Here is an 8,758-nt window from a genome sequence, read left to right on the forward strand (position 1 = left end):
CAAACATTTACTTTAGCTGTCATATCCAGAGAGGAGCCAGTTAATGCTGGGAACCGCCTGGACTTTTTCTTTGTCGAGGCAATATTAAAACAGACTTAACACATATGTAAACTATGAATGCCTATGAAGGTGGAAAACAAGGTAAATATGAACAGCGTGTAGCACGTCACATGATCAAAAGTATTTTTCATTAACAAATTGGTATTTTATTTAGAAAAGTATCTTTATTAGGCAGAATAGTATAAATAAACATAATTAAACAAAACGTTTGCTAACATATGAAAAAAAAAACATTAGACTTTAAGGCTGCAAACCTTTTTAGGCTTGCTTTGGGTTGGCAACAATATATTCTGCTGTCCACAAACATTTGCACACAGAATTGTCAAATTAATTTTACTTAAATACAAAGTTTCTTAGTGAGAAACTAATCCATTTCTGCTTTAAACAGGAGCCCTGTGCCTGGGACAAAAGCGCATGTATAACTGACCTAAAGTCAATGCCCTTCATCCAAAACCTCTTGAAGAATGGAATAAAGGCAATTATACAATTATATACACTACTGTATAACAGACAGAACATTTGACAAACATTCTATCATCATAGAAAATAAATAAATACACTTAGTGCATTAAAAAAAGAAAAAAATTAAATTAGAGCAAACCAAACTCAGTTTGGTTCTGCACATTGCTTCTCACACCGAGTCAAAGACAGTCCAGCTGCCTTGATTTTTGTTGAATGTTTGTATACGTTTTGTTCAAGAAATTTGATTTTAACACCATTAAAAAAACAAACAAAGGGCAGCTCTAAATGTCCAACAGTGAAATTCATCAATCAGTAAAATGGTGAAATTGTAGAAAGTGTCTATCTACCAGTTTGGCACAATTCAGTTTTCTTTGACAGATTCATGATCATTTTTACAAAGTTCAGCGTAACCATGCTTGCTAGAATGAAACATTTTATGGTATTATTTAGACTGTTTTATATCTTGATCCAATCAATAAATGTACTGATTAAATTCATAAACTAGGGATGCACTGACATGTCATCTTTTATTACTATCTTAAGGCAGTTACTTTTTGGTACTCACTGCTAACATTACATCACTGCGTCTAAGGCTGCTAATGTGTTATTGCTTTTATACAACACTTCAATGAACCAGAAGTTCATACTGAGTATGATTCGAACTAAATTTGAGCACTTAGTTCGTATGTTTTTCCTCTGTTGTGAAGCTCGCAGCAGACTACTGCGATTTGGCGTACTTTACTAGGACTGTCCTGCATCTCTCCACTGCTGTGATTCGTGGCACAGTTGTTGACTTTTGGAGCATTTTAAGAGTATGTGTACCAGTATTGGGCTGATACCTATTGCCAGCAGTGGCACCGCTAGCATTTCTGGGCCCCTTGGACAGTTTTTGCCTCGGCCCCCGTTGAAATTGCGATCGCGTCCCAGGGATTGCGTCGGGCCCCCTCTCTAGTCAGGGCCCTTGGAATCGTCCTAACCTTCAACCCTTTACGGCGCCCCTTATTGCCAGCATTGGTACTTAACTATAAAAACACGGACAGAGGCCTGAGTCCATTCTTGGTTTTCTAGTGCTGGTACTTAAGAGCTTCAATGGCACAATTGAGAAGTGTGCAAAGTTATAATGTGCTCTTAAAAGTCATCTATATTGAACAAAACTTCAAAAGTCAGTGATCAAAAACAAGTGCTCAGTGGTTCATGGTCACTTTAAAAAAAAGTTCGTAAGGTTGCAAAATGTGCATTAACATGTTCAGTAGCAAAAATTATGCAAATCAATTGCTTATCTTAAAAGTTCCAAAATACGTCCCGTCAGCTGCTGGGTCCAGTAGCCATGCATTGGATACATTGACATAAATACCATCGTTATTATTCAGTTGGATGCCTCTGCCCTGCTCCACGCAGTACATGTTGTACTTCGCGATGTTCCACTGCAGAGTGCCGCCGCTTTTTGTAAGGAGAATAGGTGTAATTATAGACTGTGTGCGCTTCTCGTGATAAATGTATTGAAACAACTGTACATTGCTGACGTCCTCTTTGCTCGAGTCGTGTTCCTCAGCGTATCGAAAGCAGGTCTTGGCATATACATAGTAATAGCCAGCTTCATCCACATGAATTCGTCCGTCATGGTATCTCATCTTAACATTCAGCCCTTGAAAATCATCCCAGGTGATCATGGTTAAGGCATTTCGATTTTCTGCAAAAGCAAAAGTAACACAATGAGAATAAACATGTTTGATATAAATATGGATAGATATTACTTGAAGATCACTTTAGGTTTTTTTTTTTTTCTTAAGAAATTTAAAAACATTTCTGGAAACATTTCTGACAATCATGCCACGTGATTCTGAATTTAACAGCATATGCTTACTGGCTGAAAAATTAGTGGGCGTCTTGATAGGAAGGTGAGCTGATGGCATGCGTGTGTCCTTTTTTAGTCGACATTTTTCCTTCCTCTCCTTAAAACTTTTGAGTGGATCAGCTATTAAGGTTTCACTGTGCATTTCCTGAGAAAGAACAACCAAACACATTACTGAATGATCTTCACAGTGCAGATTTTTATGATCATGATCATATCCAATAAGAAAACAAATATATGTACAGACTAAAGAATGGATATTGAATGTTCATTGTAGATATTTCATGTAAACGAGTGGGATTTTGGACCAATGACATTTCACAGTGGCAAGGTCTACCTAACATGATGCAGCATAAATGGAAACCAGACAAGCTAGTTAGGAAATGGTGTAAAGTTATACTTTGATTCCTCATTTTTTTCCTTATTTCACAAAAGCAACAGACTTCAGGATATTGGTCACACTACAACATTGTATGATGGCCATTTAGGAAAATGAAAAAAAAAAATCTAAAATTCAAGTCCTTAAAGCTGAAATGTGTAATTTCTGTCACTAGAAACTGCAAAAGTCACAACCAGGGTTCAAGAACTTCCACTGATTGGACACATAGTTCTGTTCTCAAAGTCAGTAAGTAGCATCAGGCTGGTTGGGCTAAATATCGTTCATCGCAAAATTTTCATGGTTGAAAACCATTCGAAATCCAAGTGATCGGGAATTTCGCAAAAGGGCGAAAGGTTTCCAGATGCAGATTTCGCATCAGGCTCAGTAGGCCAAGACTCAACTGTCTTTACAGGAACACTGTGCATGACAGGTAAGACCAGATAAATAAAGCAAGAGACCAGGATGTAATAACACTACCAGGCTATAAATGTGTCATGCTGTTTCCTTCCTGCAGTTTCACCTGCTCAGGTATGACTGAAATGTTCTCAATGCCTCAAGGGTCTTTCGAAAAACTCAGAAAGAATGACATTTCTGCTAATGTGCAAGGTATCTTTAAATGGAGCCAACAATCCAGGAAGTCAAGCAAATCTAGAACACACTGAATACTTCGATACACTCCCTTTAACTGTGTGAAATCTAGTCTGATTTGTGGGCGAATATGTCATCATTTTATATATATTATACCACAAAGAGATTTATATAAGTGGTAGTAGATTAAGGCCCAAGTAAAAGCTATATTTATGAAATATTAACTAAATATCAAACATTATAATATTAGCTTTTTTGTCCTATACTACCACTGAATAGCAAACAAACCTAATAATTAGGGCTTTCAAGTGCAGAGTTCTGGATGTTGTTCAGTGCTCTGACCTTCTTAAGAATTTTGGTAGACCGCAAACAAAGTAGGCCAGCACATACAAGCTCTCAAACTAGATTGCATTTGAGCAACATTAAAAAGCCATGACATAAAATACATTTAAACACTTTTTTTCAGTTTTACGTTTCCTCGGAAATAAGTTGTCCCAGGGTAATGATAAAAACAGTACGCTTCTCATGGCCTGGCAAAGCAAGCTGTCAAGGGGAAAGAAAACGCTTCATAAAGCCTAGAAGACCATGAATAGAACTTTTATATAGCATTATACTTATAAAAAACACACTCTGTGCATACAGGAAATAATCCTTTAAATGCATGTATGAACTAAATTCAACACATTTTATCTCTCCTCTGATCTCTCTTCACAGATTCTCATATTAATTGAGACAAATCGATTTCTACTACATGAGGACAGCACAATGAGAACTGCATCCATACGGACCATATATAGATGTTTAAGCAAGTCATTTGTAATTATAGAACCAGTAGCCCTGAGACATGGTTAAATATCCAAACTAAGTTACTGACAAAGAACAGTTCGAGGGAATTTGACTTGACCTTTTCACAAGCGACTACACCATCACGGTTAAGGAAATGTTTTACAGCAGCCGTGGTATTCTGGTGTGTTTATCCTTGTCTTTATACAAAATATGTGAAAATACCAATGCAGAGCCCTTGTTTAACAATGGGACATTGGTACCATTAATGCAAGAAGCACATTCTGTCTGTCCAGTAGACACTACTTGCTGGAGAGATACATGTTTGGAATTTCCTTATTTGTGACCCTGGACCACAAAACCAGTCATAAGGGTCAATTTGAACGTGGCGTAGCACTTTCCAAAACATCCGTTTTTCAAGATGCAGGTGTATATTTGTCTGATCTTTGACGCGATCGCGTGGCATGACATGGTTAGATTCAGATGGTAGATGTTGGGTGTCCATATTAGAGATAATCACCATGTTTAGAATGAAAGATTTAATATTAAATATTAAAATTTAACTGAAGTATTTGTATAAATACCGTGTGCCTTTTACCCCGTGCTGGTGAGCCTTTTACCCCGTGTGTGTTTTGTGCTCCAGGGTCACATTTGTGCTAATAAGAGGAAATGCCTTGCTATAGGCACATGAAATGTCTATAATGCTAAGAATGATGATTAGACCATCACACCCCAACCTGCATAAAGCATCTTTGCACTTCTCAAAATCTTGGTTGCTTATGTGTCAACTGTATCAAGTGTCAACTATCAGTTGAAAACAACCCCTGAAAGCATAGAAAAGATCTAAAGCTTCATCGTTTAGAATCTAATGAGATTTATGGTGTACTTAAATTGCATTTAGTTTCTTTCAAAAGACTCCTAAATGCAAATTGTGTTGTGTAAAATGAGGAAAAGAACTGCAAACTGATGCTGTTTCTGAGTCTGAGCCAAAATGCACAAGCATGAGGAACACAGACTCATCTTTTGAAGTTTATGAGCTCACCTCATTAGGACTCCGCTGGGCTGAGGCAAGGTCAACCTGTAAAACACAACAAACACAGTTCAGTCACACAACTGCATCCAGCAGGTACCACTGCACACTGCGTGCTTTTAATGAACTAACGGGAAAGCAGGCTTACTTTTATTAAGAAATTAAACTGCGCTTGACATGCTCAGAGAACAAAAGTGATGCAAGATGTGCATTTACTGTAAATCCAATTCGATGAGAACTAATATGTTCAGCTACTGTGTGTCTTGACCAATGTACTTCTTCAACATTTGTGGTAAAACAGAACAATATCATCACATAGGGTTTAAATGAGGTGCTTATTATGTTCATATTATATACTATAAGCAACAGACCTAAATCTGCACCTGCAGAACACTACAAAAAGTCTTCAGACTTCCACAAAATTGGAATGCTTGCCATTCATAAGATTCTTCAAATTCCCCAACACTATTGCTTTCGTTATTGCATATTTTGACTAAATATTTTTTTTTATCAATAACAGTCTCCAATCTCACATTTTACCATGGTAAAAAATCTGTTCCCCAGAATTACACAGATCTTCCCTCAACATAAGTCCAGAAAATGCAAAAACTTATTTCCATTTGGGTCGAATGAATAAAGAGGAACACTGTGGTCTTTGTCAAGTACGTTCAAGAACAAGCAAGTTTTTCTGCTATAACTACATCAGCCACATTTTTGGAAATGAAATAAACTGTTCTCACTGATCTTGGATTGTGATCACTATTTAAAGCGGTAAAACTAGGGCGTCAACACCTATCTGAAACTATGAATAGTGCAGGTGCTCAGTTACAAGGTAATATGATACACACCACAAAATCCAAAAATCCGAAACTGTCTGTAACTGTAAGTAACACCAGATGGAATGCTGACAGACAGAATGAGAGAGATACGCAGTGTGTGATATTATTCTCATTTCCTCTAAAGCACCGAAACTGCATTTGATATAGGCCTACATGCGCTATAAAAGGAATGAGAAGAAGCTTTTTGCAAAAGCATTTTATTATCATATATGGTTTGGTTCAGATGAGGATTGTCCCTGCATCCATTTCTGAGGATAGCATGAATCATGAGCCAAACACAACTGACATTCATCTTTTTCCCTTTCTTGCATCTGTTTCTTTGGCCCTCCACCAGCACACAAGAAGCCTCCGACATACACCGCTGCGTTTGGGCCAAAGCCTCACAAAACAAGATGTCATAATATTCTCCACAGCATTTAAACTACAGGAGAGGTCTGGGCATGACAACATGTGAGAGCTGCTTCTCAACATCCCATTCACTGCAGCTCTGCCAAACATATAAGTATCAGACCACCAGATGAGCAATGAAGTCAGAGGAAATGTTTTGGAGAATCAGGGTGAAAGGGCAAACTTGACATGACCAGCAAACAACCTTCCCAGAGGGGAAAAAAAGAGAAGTCTTTTTACTTTATAGCAACCATTACACTACTACAAGCTGAATTTCTGAATTCAGGAAATTATGTGCAAAGCATCTCAGGATGCAGCTCATGAAGTTAGTTTGGAGTAAACAGAGCTGGAATCTAGACAAAGAAGAACCTTGGATTTGTTCAGCATGTTTTGGGCACTACATAATTCCTATTTGTGTTATTGTATAGCTCTGGTGACTTTAATTTTATTCTAATATACTCAAGACAGGAATGAGCATACATGTCCAGCCATTTGACTGACACCGCATGTCTCTGTATCACTTGTGGGAGAGCCTCAACAGCAAATTTAATGTCTGTTTTCTCCAGATTTCTGGAAAACGCGGAAAAAGGAAACCAGTGCTAGACCAACAACACATTCATAAGGATCAGCATTGCCAAAAACCAACATTTCCTGCGTCAGCATTTGGATTATACAGTTATTCCTAGAACAAAACTAGTGTACAAAACAAAACTATTTAAACATTTAATAACCAATGACAACGACAGAATTCGGAATCAAGAAAGATCAATAGATCTGCACATATAAAACACAACTCCTATATCACACACTGATATATTTGTGAGGTGATATTAGTAGCAGTAATGTCAAAAGAAAAGAAAAATACATGTTTACGATAATGTTTTTGTCGCCTGCAAGGACACGGAGATTAAAATCCCTGACAAATATACGTTTGTTTGCTTTTTTTTTAAATAAACCAACTTAAGCTATCTGAATCACTGAAAATGTATGGACATCAGGAGCTTTAACATTTTGACAACTCTCTGAAGCGACGTCTAAATGATGACAGAATATAAAGTTGAAATCAGATGATCTGTTGAAGGTGCGACTTAATTGGACAGACCAAATTCACACCTTCAAATACTAAAGTCAAAGACTTTTTACCTCTAACAATCGTGCAGCTTGTAAAGCATAGAATCAATTGCACTTGGCAGAAAAAAGCACTGAGTGGGCACAAGGCGCTTCTCCGAGCGCGCTCTCCTTCTGAAGTTCAAACGCGGCGCGTCTCACACTCTCTGAACCGTCCTGCAGCGCTTGACATTCAGAGTTCACAGCAGGTTAAACGTAACCAGGCCTCAAAAGTGCTGAAACGCAAGTAAACTTTAAAATGCATGCACCTAAATTGTGACAAAGCCTGTAAAAGTGTTGCAATGAAAGAGTTTATGAAATGAGGGGGACTGTGCTTTCTGCCTGTCTTTGCTTCCTTGAGAGTTTCTTACCTCTCGCAGATAACCGGTTAAGTGCAACAAAATCGCCACACTCGACGCGACCTGCAGCAGTCCCATGACAGCGAGCGTGCCGAATATGAGCGCTCTGTGCGTGGATCCTGTGTGCGCAGCGCGCCCTGGAGCCTCTTCCATATCGATATGATTCCGCAGGTACGCGCGATAATCATTAGCTGCCATGAGCGCTCGATCGCGGCACAGATCCTCTCTCAGTGGGAGGACTCGACAAATGATCAACGATTCATATAAACATGTGGGTGGGCAATGCTGTTGGCTTCGGAGACAGCCAATCAGATAATAGGCACAGATGATCTCGCTTTTTCATGTTTCCTTTTTTCTTTTCTTCACTTCTTTTTGTGTGAGTTCAGTCAAGAGCAGGTTGTTGTAGTCGTATTGCTATCTAAAGAGACGAGGACTACGCTAACCTGGAGATGCACGTGGCTCTTACTTTCTACTTAAAGTAAATGTTTTAAATAAATCAGGGTATTTGTTATTATAAGGCTAAATATCTTTCCTTGCAACAACCACACAAACCGCAATGAGATTAAACTGACAGCTTCCTAAAACCAGTGAGATTAACATGACAAGTGCATAATAATAAACCACTTGTACTTTAAACCCACTATAATGGTACTGTGTTGATAATGACTATTACTTCCTGTCTGTTGTAATACTGTGACCACACAAGACTGGCTGTGCTCATGTGCTACCTAACTAGACAGCATTTATTGGTGTTATTCCTAGTGATCTGCCTAGCTAGTCAATCATTTTGGGCATCAAATTTAGTGGGCTGCCTATGCAGACACCAGTTTTTGACATCACTGAGTTGCCTACCTAGACAGCATTTTTGGTGTAATACCTAGATGCCTACATAGACAGCATGTGCTCATGTGC

At 38.4% G+C, this 8,758-nt stretch overlaps 1 protein-coding gene across 1 annotated transcript; it reads right to left on the reverse strand.

The window, feature by feature from the left end:
• Positions 1-236: 236 nt before the first annotated feature.
• LOC107661329 (TNF superfamily member 11) lies at positions 237-8,109 on the reverse strand. Its single transcript, XM_016450849.1, has 4 exons — positions 7,859-8,109; positions 5,167-5,202; positions 2,387-2,522; positions 237-2,212 (listed from the first exon to the last, which is right to left on the reverse strand). Exons 1-4 carry the CDS (start codon positions 8,042-8,044, stop codon positions 1,791-1,793), a joined length of 780 nt encoding a protein of 259 aa, XP_016306335.1. The 5' UTR covers positions 8,045-8,109; the 3' UTR covers positions 237-1,790.
• Positions 8,110-8,758: the final 649 nt, after the last annotated feature.

This window comes from Sinocyclocheilus anshuiensis, unplaced genomic scaffold (assembly GCF_001515605.1).
Source record: "Sinocyclocheilus anshuiensis isolate Anshui unplaced genomic scaffold, SAMN03320099.WGS_v1.1 scaffold507, whole genome shotgun sequence".
Classification (NCBI taxonomy): Eukaryota; Metazoa; Chordata; class Actinopteri; order Cypriniformes; family Cyprinidae; genus Sinocyclocheilus; species Sinocyclocheilus anshuiensis.